This window comes from Convolutriloba macropyga, unplaced genomic scaffold (assembly GCF_964194025.1).
Source record: "Convolutriloba macropyga unplaced genomic scaffold, txConMacr16.3 SCAFFOLD_2129, whole genome shotgun sequence".
NCBI lineage: Eukaryota > Metazoa > Xenacoelomorpha > Acoela > Convolutidae > Convolutriloba > Convolutriloba macropyga.
In genome coordinates this window covers 1-20,974 of record NW_027450353.1, presented here as the reverse complement: position 1 = coordinate 20,974, position 20,974 = coordinate 1, and the positions used below count along the sequence as shown (strand labels likewise).

Sequence of the window (20,974 nt, the reverse complement as noted above, 5' to 3'; positions counted from 1 at the left end):
GGAAATTAATTTCATGACTTAGAGAATTGCTGGGCCCATAACCTGTTGGGTTGTGGACTTTCGCAAGCGGAATAAAAAGCGTTTTTAACTAAGTAAAAGAATTAATTTCTCAAAAATGAGAGAATAACCAAAATGATATTTTACAGTAAAATTTAGAGATTTACAGGAGAGATCTGATTATTAGATCAAAATGGTGATTTGAATTTGGGGACGAATAAAGACTCAAAAATCAGCTGTATATACACCCATTGTCAGTGTGAAAAATCCAAGATACAAAACTAATCTTAGCACCGTGATTTATAGTGGGGGTTGCAAAGGTTACCCAATATGGTTTGCTTCTGCAAATCAGTCGCAAAGGGAACCATAAATGCAATGCATTTGTACTTTTCTAAGAATTCATTCACACTTCCGGAGATATCATCATCATTTAACACATGCTGGGAAGATTTTACATCAATTAATCTAACTCTAATAATAGTTATCTAGATTCACCAATTTGAACCGAATATTGATTCTAAGCACCATTTGTTGACGATTCTTTTATATAATTTCTTTGATCGAAGTCATATTGCTTGTCTTTCTAATCTGGTAAGTCAAACTTTCTCTCTAATTCTCACTAAGTTTAAGACTATAGTTTGATCGATATTCTAACAATACAAGAGCTTCAAAGTACAGCTTCTCAAAAAATCACATTTCTGTTCAATTTTAGTATCACCGTTCAGCAACTTATTATGTTCTTCTTGCGCAAAATCTTGACCTCAATGGCAAAATCTGATGCTTTTTTTAAGTGTGCAGTTGATTTTCTTTATCATGTTTTGTTCCGTATTGTCGTTAGTAAAATTACAAGGTGCCTCCAATTGTAATTCTATCTCCAGTTTGAACGAAATAGATAAAAACTAATCATTGACATTGAAATAAAGCAAACAGTTTGGTTTTGGGAATTTTTTTCCTCAAGTGGTGCTTTCAGAACGTCATCAAAACGCATTCAGATTTGGATTTTTAGCTAGTGAGCAATGAACAATAGGAAAAAGGTAAATAACCTCCAAAATGTTGGGAGGTTTTGCTATCACATCCCAATAGACGGTGGCAACGAATGGTGGGGTTGCCAAGTCACATCAACATTTAGAAAAAATCTGTTTGTAGAGGTTCCAGTGACGGCAAAAGCATGAAAAGCTCATCAGTCAATATTTCACCTAATAATTCAACCAAAATGCAACCAGTAATCAACGCAATAATCGGACCAACAATCCAATCAATGATCCGGCCGATAATCAAGCGAATGATGGTGATAGTAAAGTATTGCTAATCTTGTATCTGATTTCAATTAGGCATTGCACAGACCAGGAGAGCGAGAGAACGTTTTTCTCCGCTGCCAGGCAACAGCAAAGATCAGTTTCTCGTGCGCTCGTCTTCAGCTCTTGTCAATATCCAAATTCGGACGAAGATGCCATTGGCGCTTGTTGACCTTGAGCGGTGACAGTGGCGGTCTTGAAAAAAAAACCAGCCGGGATTAAACCGCAAGCCGAACAAGCAAAAAAGTCACAAAGTTCGAATTCATTGATTCAGAGCAAGATTCAGCCTAAAAGTAAATATGCGCTTGATCTACCCCCATTATGCTCACAGGGTGCCCGGAAATTGCTTCTTGGTGAAAGCTATTTTCTCTATCGATCGGTTTGCGTTTGATAACACTTATCATAAACTATGGATGTTAACAATATTTCCCTTCGGTTGAACTCGTCCGTCTCTTGTAGTGGTGGAGCTGTCGCCCTTAAATAGAGTAAGATCAAAAAAACTTCTCTAAAAATTGCCTCCTCTAGTAGACCTTACGCGCCAATCTCGTAAGATCATGTAAGTATCTAAAAACATAGGCGTTTTTTCTTACAAAAAATTTTTTGGTCGAAAAACGGGAGAAATTATTCTTCAGATAGACATTGACAGAAATCCCCGTGGGATGAAGCTCTCTCAAATTTGTAGAAAACCGTACTGTAGGAATGGAAAGCTAAACTTAAGCGTTTTTCGGAAAAGAACCAAAATAATAATGACCTTGAATTATTCCCAACACAAAAGCGAAATCTAAATTTGAAACTGTACAAAGATAATAATGGTGAAGAAATTTAAACTGAAGACAAAGGTTGAATAAATATATATTGACTCTGATAAAGATTATATCATAAATTGAACATCAAAATTCTCACCCACGTAATATTGGATTAGAAACCCAAATTAGGGGCCAAGGTTATCAAAGTCATGAATGACCTTCTGAAAACTTTTCCCAAAAATTTATTTTTCACACAAAGATTCGGAACATTTGGTAAAATTAGGACTAAACTATCATAACCAAACATAGATAAGCAGTATTTATACGGTTCAATTTTAGCCAATTTTTGTAACCAAAATCAGTCTGAAGACAATTATATTGTCGTGATAATCGAAATTGCGGAGTAAATTTGATTCGACGAGTGATTCAACAGATCTCTGTCGTGGTACTAAAAATTGTAAGAATTGTTTGAACTAGTATACTCTGGTAACTATACCTTTCGTTAAATTAACTTAGCAAATTGTCCACTACTTTCTCTTTTTAGACCTTTTCTTATAACTTAGTAGAGCTTAAACTGGTATCTAGTAGGTATTTGCTAAACGCTTCGATACTTTGCACTCATCGTCATTTGTAACTAGTTGTTCTGAAGGAACCATAGCCTTGTAATATTTAAGATTGGGTAAAACTTAATAGTTTTTTTCGGTTTTTTGTTAATCAACAGCCTAAGTGTACAATTTTAGTATTTTCAAAATACATCTCTAAGGATCTGAAATCATACTCAGTCTAGCTTTAATTTATTAGATTCAAATTAGTTTGGTGCCAAGTAAAGTAGTGATCAACAAGTCAATATTTAGGTTAAGTTAGGTTAACGAACTGGAGGGCAGCACTGAGTCCAGGACAACATCAAGACGATTGATTTCTGAGAGTATTAATCGGCCAAGCTCTTTGCAGGAGACCGCATAGTGAAGCCACCCTGAGGGTAGGCCTGCCTGCTCGTAGAAGACTTGGCAAGTTAAGACAAACCATGTAGTATGGAATGGCGAACCAAGTAGACAATTAAAACGGTCTGCAGTAACCTGAAGTACCTGATGGGCAATGTCTTAACGTTCTATCAAACTGATTAGTACTCGTCTGGTTGGGTTGTGGAGTGAACACCGACGAGCTCTTCACCTCATCTACTATTTTGTTTTAAATGTATTGGTTGATCGATTAATTAGAAAGTGAATTGAGGACCTGTTATTATTCTCAATTTTAGAGTCACCAATTTATTTCATTTGGTAAAACATTTCTTAGAAGCTAAAATATCATATAACATAGTGAGGCATTACAAACATATTCTAATATCATCATTATTATTGGCAATTGACTACATTTCTATAGCGCCTGAAAATACTTTCTTTAGGGCTTGAACGGAGGGCCTGGTATAACCATTTAGTCTAGTTAAGAGTAGTAGGTTTGTGAAGTTACTATCCAGTCCAGTAGTTTTCTCTAAAGATAGATTCTAGGAACAATTTTGGAATTGTGAATAGGGTAAAAACTCCCCCCTAAATATTCAGATTCTATACATACGGCCACATTGAGTTCAAAACCAATGTAACTCAAGGGGGACTCAAGTCCAAAACGATCACCCTGTGGGACCACGGTATTTTCAGTCCGAGCTACCACTCTTTAATCCAACGAGAGTCGCTCTAACTCTGCCTGTCTGTGTAGCGGGTGATCAACAAGGCCAACGAGTTTCGAATGACCAACGCTAGGCGGAAAAGGGCTGTGCCGGCATGTCCATGACGGAAGAGGGCCGGGCAGGAGAGTGCGGGAGAAACCCGCTCCGGACTAATATTCCAGTGACCAATGAAGGTTGTTCACCAAATATATTAATGCTATCGGGCATTTTTTATCATTATTTTGTCGTTCGCCAATATTCCTAGCAACCTATTTCTAATGCTGGCGTGTTTTAAGACAATTTCAATTTTTGTGGAAAGGTTGAAATAGTGAGAAAAAGGTTATAATAAGTTGCTTACAATAATGATTTAATTAGTATAATGATTTATTCAACAAATGATTAAAATAGTAAAAGCAGCAGTAATCACTAGTTTAGCTAAGTGCTGTCTCTCGACAGAACTGATCGGACGTATTATCCTTGCTATAAGTAATTCAGGTCTGAAGTTTTTATAGTCTTTACCCTCTTCGCCATCTGTCAACGCATTAATCGAAGTTGTCACACTGTCGAAGGCTGCCGTCGATTCTGATTTTTCAACTTGGTCGCGCTCCTCAACGTCAATGTCTTTATCTAAATAATATGCAAGAATCTTCACTGATTTAAACTACCTGAGATAGATCCAATTGGCTATCTTGAAAGATCTTAAATTGTTCTGAAAGAATCTGGCATGAAGAATCTGGCAACGTCTAACAAGATATTCAGAAGGAATTTTTGAGAGAACCATTCTCCGTACAGGAAACTTACATGATAAACATTCTCTTTACAAAAAAAATTACAAGTAAGCCATTGGTCTTACAGTATAGTCTTTCGTCTTACAATAATCTTACAAGATAATAGTACCACTATTGAACATTTTTGTTTCAATTAAGGAACTTTTAAAATCTTACAAGACGTCCATTCTATCTCTCCCCTGGTAGTGTCAGTTATTACACACGAAGGCTTATCATAATCTCGCTTTAATTAAACACACATTTCGTATACAGAAAATATGAAATGTTTTGTGCATAGAAAATTATTGAACTTTTAGAAAAAAAATGAGAAATGCGCCATATTAATATTTTTTGTCGCTCATGATGACAACGCATTGATTATGAATTGAAAAATTGAACTCACCATGGAAATAAAATACCTGTTAATGTTGCTGCAGATGTTGTAGTCAACTCGCCTTTTGGAGGACGGGTATTTGTGCACTGATCTTCCGGAATTTGGAACCTGGTCAAGTTATCGCCTATCAAATTTAGCCAGCACCAGTAACATAGTTGAGGCAAGTCGTAGATATGCCCGATGAGGCCACAGTCTTTATTCGACCAGAGATGCTGCACTTCTTCCGAGACTGGCGTGAACTCACAATCGTCAACACTCTTTACATTCAGGCAGCATTAACAAAAGAAATTACTCTATATATGAAATTGTAGCCTGTAAAGCAAAAATTTTGTTATAGCTTTATAAAATTAGTTGAGCTGACTTTTTTATCAGGCTTTCGACTCTGATCAAACCGTGCGATTCTTTTCCCGGGTCGAGGTTTTTGGGTGAATTTTTGTAAGAAATGCGGTGAATGCAGTTCATTTTCTTAAGAAATGCGGTAATTGCGGCGAAAAAAATACGAAATTCACCGCATTTCTTACACAAGTTCACCACAGTTCTCCGCAATCAAAACAGGAAAAAATTTCTATCATTTGATAACAACAGGCTACGAGAGTAGCTTAAATAATCCTTAACTACCTACAATATTGTGGTTTTCGTGTACCCCAATGAAGCCATGCTCTAGATAATAATTCAATGCAGACAGTTCTAGCTCAAGTTAGATATGCATTTGCTCCCAAAATTAATGAACTATTGGGTGATTTTCTGATTAGTGATACTGGTTGCGATGACATAATAAGACAAGGAGGCTCGGTAATGTGCGTTCACACATCAAGTTCCGACCCCGCTCAACCACAATTTTGGCATAAATGTCTACCAAATAAGAACAGATAGAAAACCCCCAAAACTCAAATATTTTTCAAAAAATGTGTGTGTGAATAAAGATCACCTCAAACAACTCATTGGAGCAAAAATGCCGCATTACATTGATGAGATCAGCCATTATTAAGAAAGCAAGTCAAGACGAACAACAAAATCAATCAACAAAAACAACAAACATTAATTACATACAAAACGTTATGTCCATAAAAAAATCACAGAAGCTCAAAATAGCGTCGGATAAAACTGAAATTAAACAAATGAAATCGTACTTTACTAGAAAAGATATGGTACAGCTCTATAAAAAAAAGGCTCGGTAACCTTTAGAAAAAAAACAAAAAAAGCAGCAAAGATAAAAAAATTTGCTTTATTTCTAAAAACAATTAATTTCAGTGTAAGGAAAACCTTTGGATGGCAATTAAAAACATCAAATAAGTTTATGATCAGATACGTTTCTATGGCAGGGCCTTAAGACCTGAAAAGAACAACAAACAGAGACAACGAAAAAAATTAATTAAAACTTGCAAGAAAACGCTGTTGAAGCCTTCAAGCCATATTTTGCCCCCCAAAATACGTTCAATCGAGCTTTCCGCAAACACCAAAATGTGGTATTGCTGAGTCTCAGTGAGAATAGGTAAAAAGTAGAAAAAAAAGAAAAAGGACAAAATTAATAAACACTTTTGTTTTCTTTTTTTTTTCGAAAACAATTATTTTCAAATTCATGAAAGCCATTAGCTACAAAACGGAATAACGAAATAGTTTTGTCTATTTGTCCAAAAGAAGCGCATGAGACGTGTAATTTTCAGAATATGTTTTAAATCTAGAAAAAGAACCTTAATTATAGAGAAAAATAAAATATTAGATTACTTTTTTTGCAAAAAAATCCCTGTCAAAGCCAGTAAAATCAGAACGAATTCTTTAAAAAAGAATAGATTTTGTTCACTTGAACCTCCCTCAACATCAATGTTGTCATATTAGATCTGTAAATAACGAGACTAGGTATCGCATAGACAAAGGGAACAAAAAAACAGCAAAGATAAAAAAAATTGGCTTATAATTATTTATAAAATTTAAATCGTAGGAAACCCATTCGATGACAATTGAAAACATCCATTATATTTATGATGCCTCTGTAGGAGTGCCTTAAGACCTGTCATTATTGATGTTTTGGTTACAAAATTTACAACAAATAGAGACAACAAAAAAATCAATTGAAACGTGCGAGAAAACGCTGTCGCAGCCGTAAAGTCATTTTTTGCCCCTAAAAATATATTCAATTGAGCCTTCCTCGAATGCCAACAATTCGTTATAGGCCTTCTCACTAAAGAGAAGAGGTAAAATCTAGACCAAAAAGAAGAAAAAAGGCAAAATTTTTTGAAACTTTTCGAAAACAATTGTTTTCAAAGTCATGAAAGCAACTAGCTACAAAAAAAATTAAATAGGTTCGTCTATTCGTCAAAAAGAAGCGCATGAGACCTGTTGAAACTCGAATTATGTCTTACGTCTACAAAAGAACGTTATATATAGAGAGAAAAGAAAATTTAATTAATTTTTTGTGCGAAAAACCCGTGTCGAAGCCAGTAAACTCATAATAAATTCTTTACAAAATGATTAGATTTTTCAACTTGCACTTTTCTTTGATAACTTTTTTGTTTTATTTGACCTGTAATTAACAAGACTAGGAAACAAATAGACAAAAAAATGCGAAGTTAAACAACGTTAAAAAGAGTTTTTTATTTTTGAAAACAATTGTTTTCAAAGTCATGAAAGCCATCAGCTATCTACTTAAATCAGAAAACAGACTTACTTATTCCTTCATGTTTTGCCAATGGGTACTATCATTATCCATTAATTTCATACGACTATAAAGACAAAGTAAAAACGACAGTTAAAGACAATTGTAAAAGAAAACAATTAAATTCTTCGAGAAAGGGATGTCGAAGCAGTTGAAACCATAATCCATGCCTTTCAAGACTTTTATTTGCTCAATTGTGCCTTATTTTGAGCGCTAATAATTTCTATTTGATAACTGTCAATAATGTGATATTGTGAGAAAACGAAAAAAGAAAATCTGTTCTTTAATTATCATAAATAATTCGATTTCATTTTTTAAAAAAAGACCAACTGATTACAATTCGAATTATTTTTTGGATCGTAACAGTCCAAGGTTGGACCAAAACCAGCCCCACTTTTGCTGTTTGTCTCTTTAGAACACTGAATTGTTTCGAATGCTTTAGATCTATTTTGTTTGTTAGTTAAAAGATTATAAATAAATGCTGCATTTTTGATAATCAAAGTTAGCGAAAAACGGTAAAGTTTGCATTCTAGACTACTCTCAATGTAATTGGAAGTAAGACTAGCTCCCTTTGTAACTTAAAAATTTTTGTTTGTTGTTTTTGGGGTGTGCACTTCCGGAAAATTTAATCAAAATCGACTGATGAAGCTTATTTCGGACAATTTTTGATGAAAAAGGCTGAATTTTGAAATACGTAGCCAAAATTTGAGCCAGAAAAATTAAATCATAATAGTCAAAAATGCTTTTTTGTCTCTAAAAACAAAATAATCATTACTATTGTTTACAATTTTCACATTTTTTAGCAAAAATTGACGAAATTTTAGGCGAAATTCCGGAAAGTGTGAATAAAAACAACGGAAATTCGTCTATTATTCACAAAACTTCAAACCTCGATAACAACCTGTAAAATACGAAATTCAATAAAATCTTTTTAATTTCATATTCTACGCTGGAGGGGCTCTTTAATTATACAACTCACAACTCTGTATGATGAATATCGATCGGTCAAAATTGATTGAACAAAAAAACCCATTTGAGTATATAGTTCCTCCCTCCTCAAGAGGGTCGGAACAAAAAAATGGCCTCAGATTAGGGCCTTAGATCAAATGGTTTATAGAATTAACTGGTTTTTTACTCTGCTTGCATCAAACTGTTTGAAATGATCAATTGAGTCAGATCAGCGTTCGTAATGCAGAACGGTAGATCAACCGTTCTTTTCTTTAACGTCTATATAGTTTAGTAACAGTAGTCACATTAGAACAAGAACAAGTGTAGGGACAATTTATTCAACGAAGATTGAGAAAGCAATGATCAAATACCTTCTATTTAACAGAACTTTTGATCGGGTGGTTTGATTACGTTTTACTCATTTGTTTTAAGAAATTGTTGGTCGAATTTTTATACTTAAAATAGTGTTACTTTTCCCAGGTACTAGTTGTTGTAAATTTTAAATTGGTGGCAACAAAAGAATGTTCTCCAGAATTCTATTCTGGATATATTTCATGGGCAACTTTCATTTGATTGTTTTTTGGCTTACAAAAGTAGTTTGCGTCCTGAGCATCAATGAACATGTGTTGCAAGCTACCAGACTTTTATAAAGCTAAAAAATGAGCAACCGATCCCCCTCCCCATATAGAGCACCGTGACACACAATTCTTATCATCCACCTCTCTCACTTTGTTTTTTTCTCTACTTTTTTTCTCTTCTTTGACTCCATAAATTTAAGTTGACCACAACCAAAGCCACCTCTGATTATTTTTGGGACTATTTTTTTCCGACCATTTTCCATAAAAAGGTTTGAAATGACGCTAGTTTGTAACTAACGTCTTAACAGTTGTCAAATGGAGTATCTTACAACTTTTTCTCTCTTTTTCTTTCTACTGTCTCGAATTTACTTTTAAAATTTATCACTCTCAATCTACTGTCCTCTGAATTTACTATTCGGTCCCTACACAAAAGATCTACAAAGCAGTGTATCGCAAAATGCGGTGTTTCACCCAGGCCAGCTTTAAACAGACTGATCTACGTCGTGCACAGATCATCATGTATGGGGAGCCAGACCATCCAGTCAAAAATTTGCTCTGATTAGATCGGCTTGAATCGCTCTCGGGTTATAAGAACCAATTTGGCTGCGCACTTCATTGCCAGACTTACTTGGGTTGCGCATGGGATTCTTTGAATTGTTAAAAACGTCACTTTAAATATGTGTTTTTTGTGTTCTCAGCGTGGTCTTTGGTGTTCATCAAGTAAAACTGAAGAATGCTCTTCAAAAACAGACACCGTAGAGGTTAAAAGACGTCTCTCCTTTTTTGTTTCGGGGAACTGGCCGTCATTTTTGTTTGACTGTAAAGACTCTGAAAAGGGCTCTCTTTAAATTATTCAGATCATGCGACGGATCTCTTCAGACCCTAGACAAAGCTATGATTACTCTATCCAGAGTTTGGGCGTTTTACGTTTTTAACTTTGTTTTAGTTTAAGTGAACCGTTCCTGCCCTAAGCAATTAAAGGAGAATAAATATTTCCCCATTATAGCTCTTAAGTAAAAAAATCGAAACAAAGAAAATTAAGTTTTTAGCTCAGCAGCACCGCAAAATTATCCAGAGTCTAAACAACACTACTCAGACTTTTGATACTCTGGGGGGGCTCTGATCAAACTTCCCAGACCGCAGGTAGTGCGCTAATCAGACCATGCAGACTTTGGATGGAGACCAGATAAGAGTTTCCAGACAGTAGATAGTCATTTTAGATGTTAGACTTGATCCCTGCAAGGTAGAGTTTCACCCCTCCCCCCGTGCGCGACCATAGCCGGTCTAAACAGAGCTGAATGGTGTCGCGTACCCCATTTTGTGATGTGAAAGCGCACTAGGGACTCATCGAACCAGAAAAGAAGCCAAAGAAAAACGATAAAAATGAATCAGATTAACATGAGTTGCTTCTTTTATTAACTGCGATGTTTCTTCCGATTCCAAATTGATCAGCAATGAATCTGTTCTCTCCCAGTGAACCTTTCTCAAACATTTCAATTTTCTCATCCAAGCATAATCTATTGTAAACTGTTTCCTATGTCATTTTCGCCTCTGTTGCAGAGTTTGCGTTTTTAATTGTGAGGTTTCATTTTTAACAAACCACCAAAGGAAAATTTGGGACTCCCCCTTAATTTATGTGATTGTTGCGATCAAAACTTTTCCATTTTTTCCCAAAAGGTTTTTTTAAAAGACGCTAGCCCCAACTGTTCAGCCATCATTAGCTGTTACGAAGTAAAATGCATAAAGCGAAAGTTCTCACAGCATTTTTAAATCTACAAAACTGTTTTCAATTTGGTTTTTGGGCTTTTTGAGCTTTTTGGGGTTGATCACATAACGCGATTGTCCAACTGGTTTCAAAGTTTTTTATCTATGAGTTGTTCAAGAAACTCAAGAAAGTCTAGAAATCGGATCAATTGGGTCCAAAATTTAGATTTAAACATTCAGTTCTTTTTCGCAGGCTTCTTTCACCAGTCAGTTTCTTTCTTTTGCGCATCATTAATAAACGAAAAACATCAATTTGCAGCTCTCAGAGTTTAGTTTTGACTCATATGAAAAATCAATCTCTCATTTTTTAACAGAAATATTTTAAAAAAAATCAAAGAAAAAAGAAAAGGACACTCAATAGGTAGTTTGTGGCCATCTTTAGTTTCTAAAGCACTGAATTGACGTAGATAAAATTTCCCCAGCAAAACTTATTATTACCTCCATTTTATGACGTGACTTTTGATGTATTTTCTATTGTTTCTTCAGACTTACTATTGTTAAATCCATCTTTTAAGCTTGTTGTTTAACATTGGGAAACCGGAAGCAACAAATTGCAACTAAAGTTTCTGCGATTATAATCATAAAGACATACAAAGTTTGATAGAAAAATTGGGAGCAAACGCTGTCACAAGTCTATATATACGAAAGGGTAGAGTTCAAAAAAGATATGTAGGAAACAAAACTCATCAAAACGAACAAATATCTAAATTGAATGTCGAGAAAAGGACAGCAAAAAATTAATTTTCGACAACGTGAAGCAAAATAACAAAACAAAGGAATAATATTTTTTCGTTATCTTTTTGATTTTCAGCATTATTGATGAGGATAGAGGGGCACGCTGAATACGCAGCTGGGTGCCAAATATACGTAAAAATTAGCTTATAATAGCGTAAATTACCCGCCAAAGCTTGATCTGGATGTGTCAAAGTAGCTCAAAATTAGCCCATGTGCCTTCTAAATTTCAATTTTTGGAGTCTTGTTGAAACCTCTCCTTTCGAGCTAGGTTTCACCAAGAAGATATGTACGAAAATACGAGTATTTTCTTATGCCAAGCGATTTTGTCAAAATATCTATAGGCATGTCCTCTGTAGTCTTAGATGACTGTTCAAATTTCTGGTTTTATACCAGTTCTCGCACAAAATGCAGTTTTATGGCAAATTGTTTAGTTTTTCCATGATGCATTGAATGCTTGCTTAATGCAATTCAAGCAAGCTGATTATCGACAAAAATTTTCAGAGGTAGTTTACAGAAAATTCTTAAGTCCTCTAGAATTCCACTTAAGTGGATGACTTCTTTACTCGCTTCAACAACAGAGTTAAATTCTGCTTCGGCAGTTGATCTTGCTACAGTCTTTTGGGCTTTACAACTCCAACTTATTGCTCCAGAAGACTCACTTAACTCAAAACAAAAACCTGAAGTAGTCCTCCTGTTATCTCTGTTCTCCACCCAATCAGCATCAGAAAAATTCAAAAAGTCCAGAACCTGAGTCATACGGAAAGTTAAAGTCTGATTCATTGTTCCTCTTAAGTATCTAGGAGCACGCTTGGCTGCTTTCCAATGGACTTCTCCTGGGATTTTCAACAAACGAACTTAGAGCATAAGCAGCAAAACAAATATCGGGTCTGCTCGACAAAGTTAAATAGTTAAAACAACATATCAAACTTCGAAAATCAATTTTGCTCATTCTAAGTTGCTCCTCACTCACCTCCTGAGGCGAATTTTTTTTTTGAAAGTTTACAATTTTCTTCTAATGGTGTGCCAATTGGCCTACAATCGTTTATTTTGAATGTTTCTAAAATTTTTTCTCTGTATCTCTCTCGGTAAAGTTTTATTTCCGATAACTCCTGTCAATTTTCATTCCTCAAAACAACGTCAAATCTGAATAATCACTAAATTTGAATTTTTTCGAAACTTCAGCGTGAAACCAACCACAAAAATTTTCAGAAATGCCACACACACAATTTTGTCATCTACCCACCTACCCACAAGCAAAGAAAACCAAATAATATTTCATCCTGCTTTTCTAGAAACAAACATTCGTCGTGAAATGAGTTAACGAAACTTATTGTAATCAAGAAAGCCCTTAAAGTCAAAGACCGGTTTCTTCCAGATTGTTTCAAACCATACAAGCACTTTTTCAATTTACAAACAAATGGTTTTCCATTTTCATCCAAATTTCAAAACCTTCAGGTTGTTTAATGGCTACAACTTCTTCAATTGGAGCATTTAAATAGGCAGTTTTTATATCCATTTTTTTAAATTGATAATTGTTAGAAACAACCAGACACATCAAAATTCTAATGGTTGAAAGCATAGTTTTAGGTGAGTTTGTTTCATGAAAATCTTTTCCGAAAACTTGTCGAAAACTTTTTGCAACAAAACGAGCTTTATAGCGACATACCTCACCATCAGGACCGAATTTCAAAGCAAAATGCCATCTACTTCCTACTGGTTTTTCACCACTTTTCACTAAGGACCAAACATTGTCTTCAATCAGAGAACCGTACTAATTTTTCAATGCTTCAAACCAATTTGGATTTTGCAAAACCTCATCAACATTTTTTTGAAGCAAAGGTCCGATAGCGAGATGACTCAAAAAAAACTTCACTTAAATCATTATCAATGCCTTCGACCAGTTTTTGTGTTTTCTTATTTTGAAGTAAAATTCATTTTCATTAAATCCCACATTTCTCAATTTCCGAATTTTGAGTTCCTCTTTTTCGTCTTCAAAACAAACCAAATAACATTTACTATTATCAGAATTCCAAAAAAGTTCCCTTTTTTGAGGTTTGATCTCATTTTTTGCGACAGGGTTTTTCAATATGAATAAATGCCACACAACCAAATTTTGACAAAAGATAAATTAGGTTTTTCAATGTACATCATTTCAAAAGGTGTTTTCTCAAGAGCTGAATGCAAAAGCACGTTTTTTGACGTAAATCCATGTTCAAAACATACGTCCAATGTTTTTGTCCATGCAAGCGTTGTCTAAGAAACAGCGAACCATAGCAACAGAAATTCCCCAATTTTTTTCAACTTTTCCATTTTCTTCTGGAGTATATGGAGCAGAGTTCTCAAAACGAACTCCTTGGTTCCTACAATAGTGCTTAAACACATTTGAAATGTATTCTCCACCTCCATCAGAAACTAAAGTTCCTGGTTTTCTAACAGCAGCACGAAACTGTTTAAATTTATCCAAGACCTTGTCTCTTGTTTTCATGAAGTAAAATTTTGAGAAACGACTGAAAATATCTACAAATCCAATGGCATAACAATGGCCGTCAACAGCTTCAGGAGAAATTTTTCCGAAGACATCTGTATGCTCGAAATGTCCAAAAATTCTTTCGCTCTTGTCATGCAATCTTTGGTAACAAGCTGTTGTTTTTTTACTTCACAACAATCAATTTTTGAATCACCTATTGTCATACCCTCGACAAATTCTGGCAGACGTTTCAAATCAGAAAAATTGTTATGTCCTTTCATTGCATGCCACATTTGTAAACTGTCAACATTTAAACGATTTTCATTAGAACAAGGAAAAGTTTTCGACAAAAACAACTCATTTTCAACTTCAAAAGGAAACGAGACTTTATTAAAAACAAGTTTAAGTTTTTCACCGACAGAAACATCCACACCCATTTCTCTAAGTTTTGAAACAGAAGCTAAGTTTTTTGAGTTACCAGGTACGAATAAAGCATCTTTTAAACCAATTTTCAAACTCTTCCTTGCTATTCTGAGCAAGAATCTCAACATCCCATTTTCCTTATATTGCCGAGTGCGTTTTGTTGGCATTGTGAAATACGCCAGAAAAAGTTTCATCCAGGTTAGCAAAAATTTTATTATCTTTGATCAAGTAGTTTGTTGCGCCAAAGTCAATGATAAAATCTTGATATTCAACACAATTCTCAATCGTGAAAAAACTAAAAGTTTCCTCTTCTTGTTCTTCCGTAACTAAATTTGACTTTCTTTTGAATCATTTTTTCGTTCGTTTTTCATTGCGTGGGTTTCAAATTTTTTGTAAGTGAAAGAGTTTTTGGCAATATTTCCCTATTTTTTGCACCTAAAACAAGTTATTTTCGAAATAAGTTTCTCTTTGTTAGGTTCCGATAGTTGTGCGCGACAAAATTTTGCCTTCTGCCGCCTCTTGTGACAAGTAAAACAAGTTCAATCATTGGTAAATTAAACGGACTCCGATTTTTCTGTATTTCTGTCATTGCGTCTCCCATTTTCAAAATTCATCAAATTACTTTTAATTTAATCCAAGGTTTTATCTTGGCCATATTTTACCAGAGTACACAAATTTTCAAATTCACGAGGCAGTACCTTCAAAAGTATCGAGACAAACATTTTTTCACTTATTGACTGATTGACTTCGGAATTGTTTAACTGCATGTCTTCGGCTCTAGTAATATAGTCTACTATGCGTTCATTATCGCATTTTCTCAAATTTGATAAATCAGATATTTGTTTTTGTAAACGTGGCCTCTCAAAACTTTTAAACCTCCTACATAACACGCTCCAAGCTTCAGATCCTTTTCCCCTATTTGGTTGCAAAAATATAACTGTTCTTGTCGAGGCACTGAACAAATTCATACCAAATGGCCATCTGTTTTTCGTCGAAAAAACCTTTTCCCTTTTCATCAGCCGCATCAATTTGCTCCTCTGAGGTTCGTCCCCTCAGCGTAGGTATAAACTCCCTATATCCTACAGTGTTGTCAACAATTTTTTGTCAACTTTAAAACATACATTCGTGCCTCAAACTGTTCCGAAAAAAGACATGGTCTTTTTCTTTACCGCTAGAGAAAAACTTATCAACTGTTTTGCTGTTCATGTTTAAAAGGGGAGCTATTTTTGTGGGATAAAAAAAACTGAAAATATAACTTAAACGTTCAATAAAGTCAAATTGAAGTTTTAAAAGTAAATCTATCCGTACACTCTATCGATCAAACGTCAGAAACCACTAAATCAAAGCACACCAAAAAGGTCTTTTTTTATTCAGACCTTAACATGGTTTCTATCTTCCTTTCAACAAAACTAATTTATCCTAATTTTAAAAGCAACAGTATTTTAGGTTTTGAAAAAACACGAAGTTATAAACGTCTTTGAAAAGTAAAACTAATGACTACCAGACAGTCTTTTTTATGAAACTTTTCGACCTTTACTTAAAATTTTTTGATTACAAAGCAGAGTCTGCAAGAAATTGTCGCTGTACAAAGTAAACGTTTTTAGAAGGCAGTGCTTTTCAAAAACTAAATGAGAATTTCTGTCTACTTGGTATAAAAGATGACCCTATTTGTTTAAGAATGTAGTATCCTTGACAAAGTTGGAGTGGACATTGACCAATATAGCCACTGATTCCTCCACTGCGACTAAGCACGATGAGTACGGATCCTCCAGATAATTTCTCAAACACTAGCTTGAACTTTTCTCTTACGCATGGGCCAATTTTCGCAAAATTCTCCAAGCAAGCTTTCTATACATCATCTTTTACAATGCTGTTACTATATTCAACCATATTGCAGGTTTTCATATGTTTCGAATGGTTTACACAATGTTACATGCCCTGCAGGGATTCTGACCAAAATCGCTTTTACAAATTCAATCTGTTTTACAGATCGATTTACACCTTTTAATAAACGGATTCTTTTAATCGACCCTTTTTTCAATCAACCGTTTTTGTTAAATCACGAGTGGTTTTCACACAACAGTAATCAAGAGTTGACGCGCGCTGGAATCTTTAACTTTATAAATATCAAGCATAAAGTTAATTCACTAACTCAACAGTTTCAGAATTTGATCTCTTTCTCTCTCTCTCTCTCTCTCTCTCTCTCTCTCTCTTTCTAATTCTCTCTCTCTCTCTCTCTCTCTCTCTCTCTCTCTCTCTTTCTCATTTTCTCTCTCTCTCTCTCTCTCTATCCTTCTGTGTCTTTATCGTTCTCTCTCTCTATCTTTCTCTCACTTCTCTTCCTGTCTTTGACACTCTCATTTGACCAGGACACCCTCTCTTTCTCTGTCCTTCGTTGTCACTCAAGCAGGCCACCCTTCCCTTGTCTTGTCTCACTTGTCAGTTTTCTGGGCCCATAACTTATTGACGAGGTTAGAGGGGCACGCAAAAAACGCAGCTCTTTTGAATGTCAATTTAGTGTTGTTTGATTATGGGTGGCAAATATACGTAGTAAATCAGCTTATTTAAATAGTTTAAATTACTCGCCAAAGCTTGATCTGAATGTGTGAAATTAGCTCGAAGTTAACGCATGTGCTTTCTCACTTTTAACTTTCGGAGTCATGCTGAAAAGCAAAACATTAACAGAACATGCATTTCGGTCGTTTTTAAAGCACGAATTCTGTTTATGAGGAGGATAATTTTCCCAATCTGAGTCAGGCTATTGCATTGTTTTCGCTAATGATTTAAGATATTTGTTGCAAAACAATATTGTAGGAAACAAAACGTTTTTTCGACGTATAGTCGCAACTAAAGTATAAATAACTTCTAAATTCTGTAATATTGTTTATTCATCTAGGAAAAGTGAACGATTTTCTTCTCCCGACGCAAGTTACTTTTGAATCTGTCCACTGGATTTTGGTTGAGCACAAAAACTTCGTTCGTTTGCATTTTTTTTAATTTTTTTTAATTTTCTTTATTCAAGTATGCATTTTTGCCTCAGTTAATGATAAATTCTAGTTTTCTATCTTTGAATTAACTAACTAATGTTTCTGAACTGCTTTGGATTATCAACTTTCGTTTTTGATGGATTACAAAAATATTGAACAACTTTTGAGCCAGCTTCGCTATTCTTTCATACTTTGTAGGATCTATTTTAAGGTTATGCAACACAATGATATCTTAGCTGCCATGAAAGGTGAGATAACAAGCAGCACATTTCCGATTTTTTGGCCACTAAAATCCTAAAAAAATCCTATGAGAATATATAAAGTTTTGAGGATTTATAATTGATAAAAGTTTCCAATTAGACATTTAAAACAGGTTGAGAAAAATTAAAGAGCAATGATATCTGAAAATTGTAATATGCGGCTAAGTAAACAAAATCAGAGACAATTGAACCTTTTATGATTAATCATTTTGTCAATGATCTTTATTATTCAGTATTCATTTTTTAGAAATGATTTACGATTATGAAAAAAAGTGGACAAAAAATTTGGATAGATGTTAGTTAAGGTGTTGTTTTTTAGATTTTGTTGATATTTGTGAATGAAATTTAATTAAATTATTTAGCTGCGTAGAGTGAGATCGCTTTTTTCAAATTCAATTTAATGATTTCACAAATTAAACTTAAAGTGACATGTTGAAAAGAGAAGTGACTTTTTTGCTCCATTTTTTTTATTAATCAAGTTCCAAAATAAATGAAGCTTTGCTTGAAGTACAAAAATAATTCTTCTCACTGATTTAGAGTGTTTTAGCATAATTTTGATTGATGTGCTTTTGAGCGATTGAACGAAAACGCACAAAGTGCAGTTACTAACACACTTAATTCTAATTTCGATTTTTCAAGAAAAAGACGGAAGTGTTATTACATTGCAGATAGAATTTAATTACTCTAACCATTAGCAAGGACTGTTATATGGATATGGACACAGGGGATATCGCAGTTTTTAGTTATGACTTAAGCTACTAACAAAAAGTCGAGCTAAATTTGTTTGTTTTAACATTTAATCATTTTGACAGTGTGAGCAAATCTGTTGAATTTTTTGAATCAAATTTGTTTAGCTTGAACTTTTAGATATTGGGACTATTCGAGTATCAATTAATGCAACGGTAGTATTCGACAAAGCTTATAATACAATTCTGAAAATCTATGTGCAATAACGTAATATCAGGAAAAATTACCTCATAGTAAGTTTGGATTTCATCTCGGAATTTCAGTTACCACCTTTATGTTTCAGGTCTCCATATTGTTGTTAACTTTTCCCAATTTTTTGTACTATTAACATTTTTCAATTGGCATTCGAACGGCAAAACAATTATAATGGTGATCCATCAATTTGCTCGGATCTTTTCATTTTTTGAGAGTAATTTAGTCAGGTTGTTGTAAAATCATTTATTGTATTAGCTGACTTTTATATCCTCCTAAATTAGATATTCATCTATTAAGTAGAATATCAGTTGAACCAGCTTGATTAAACTTGATTAAAGTACTGTTTAAAAAGTAATTTATTTTTAAGCAATTGTACTCAATTTTTGAGCTCTTTCCCACTTCAGTATCTTAATACATGGTGTACTTCAATGTCTTAATACACTTACTCCCTCTTAATATTTTCATTTTATCTATGTCGCAGCCACTTTCTTACAGTTAAGTTGACTTATTTCGATACCAGCAGACGCTTGTAATGATGTTCATCCAATACACTTCCAATTACAATTAGAAAAGAAACGTCGGAGACCAAATTTAAACAAAAAGTTACAGCGGAAATGCTTAAACGACACGAAAGAGTTCCAATAGACAGAAGAGTTGCAGGATTCAAACATATTTTTTATGAAACTATTTTAAGAGAACCGAACCTTAGTTTGTTATGAATTAGAAAATATTAATGTTTGATTAATAAATTTATAACATGTAACATTAACCAAGTGGTTATTTTAATTTACATGTTTCAGATTTATTGAACTACATTGAAAGGCTAAATATTTCTGGGTGGAATTTATAGAACTTCTTTGTGATTTTTCCGCAAAACTTTTCTGATTTTTCCGCACAACCAGCTAGGGGACATCGGAAGTGCCATTTAGTGAAATTGTAGCTTATCAGGGCCTATGCTCTACACAGTACCATGACGTCAAAATAATCAAACGCCTGAAGACAAATTTCTTCGCCAACATGACGTAATAACCAATCACAGAAAAATAGTGGCGCTCATTTATTATTTACATCCATTAGAAGAAACAACAGAAGTTGGAGCAAAAATTTCATCGTAGCAAATACTTTGCGAAAAATAATGATTGAACCTATAGCCATTACACGTTCTAATATGAAATAACAGGTTTCTTTCAAAATAATAAGTAGTTGGTGGCATTTAAGTAATCGAGGTTATTTTCTTTTCAGTTGATTACGAGAAACTTCATTTTTCAGAAATATAGTATTTTTATGACGTATTAAAGGAAACAGTTGTAGCCTGGCTATTTTCGATCGAGGTGAAAAAATGGACTTCTGCAGTGTCGATTTGGGACAACAGTTGGCACCCAATACCACATTGACAGATGCTTGGTTTACTAAAAAAAACATTACCTGAGAAATAGCTGTTTTTAGCGCGCATACTGCTACTTGTTTCTGTTTTGCGCAAACCGTTAACAGGACATTGTTTTGGTAGAAATCAAAAAATTTTGCAAAAATTTTGAATAAAATTTTAGAATATCATGGCTGTTAAGAAGTTTGGTGTAGATAAAAAAGGTTCGCAAATAATTAGCAAAACAAAACTCACCCAATAACAATTTCGACTAATTGAAACACTCTTCTTCAAAAAATTGTAACAAAAGATTGGTTTGCTGAAACAACCATTAACGCGTCAAGTCTCCAGTTTTTTCTATCTTAAAATATGTTCAAAACTGCGGAAATAAAATTGTTTTTTTGAAAAAGTTTTTCCGGATAAATTGTCATCTTACAGTTTTTTTTATCTACCAAAATAACTATAATTTAATATATATATATATATATATATATATATATATATATAGATATATATATATATATATATATATATATATATATGTATATATATATATATATATATATATATATATATATATATATATATATATATATTAAACAGGCAGAATTTTAGAGCTTTGGAAAAATATCTCAAAAATTTATCTTTCTATTAAAGAGATGAATTTAATTGTGGCAAAGGAATGTTAGAAATTTTCTCAATCAGAGAATGCAGTTGAGACAACTTGGTAGATGCTTGTAATGGTTTCGTCCAATTTAACGAACTACACTGAAAGACTAAATATTTCTGGGTGGATTTTATAGAACTTATTTGTGATTTGTCCGCAACATTGTGATTTTTCTGCACAGCCAGCTAGGGGAAATTGGAAGTGCTATTTAGTAAAATTGTAGCTTATTCGGGCCTATGCTCTACACAGTATCGTGATGTCAAAATAATCAAACGCCTGCTGACAATTTTCTCGGTTAAAATAATCAAACGCCCTGCAGACAATTTTT

At 33.9% G+C, this 20,974-nt stretch overlaps 1 protein-coding gene across 1 annotated transcript; it reads right to left on the bottom strand.

Annotated features, from left to right (window-relative positions):
• Positions 1–4,023: 4,023 nt before the first annotated feature.
• Positions 4,024–20,024, bottom strand: LOC142355819 (uncharacterized). The gene is made up of 4 exons (XM_075407864.1): positions 19,929–20,024; positions 10,459–10,555; positions 4,885–5,116; positions 4,024–4,325 (listed from the first exon to the last, which is right to left on the bottom strand). The coding sequence occupies exons 2-4, from the start codon at positions 10,528–10,530 to the stop codon at positions 4,087–4,089; spliced, it is 543 nt and encodes a 180-aa protein (XP_075263979.1). The 5' UTR covers positions 10,531–10,555; positions 19,929–20,024; the 3' UTR covers positions 4,024–4,086.
• Between the last annotated feature and the right edge of the window lie 950 nt (positions 20,025–20,974).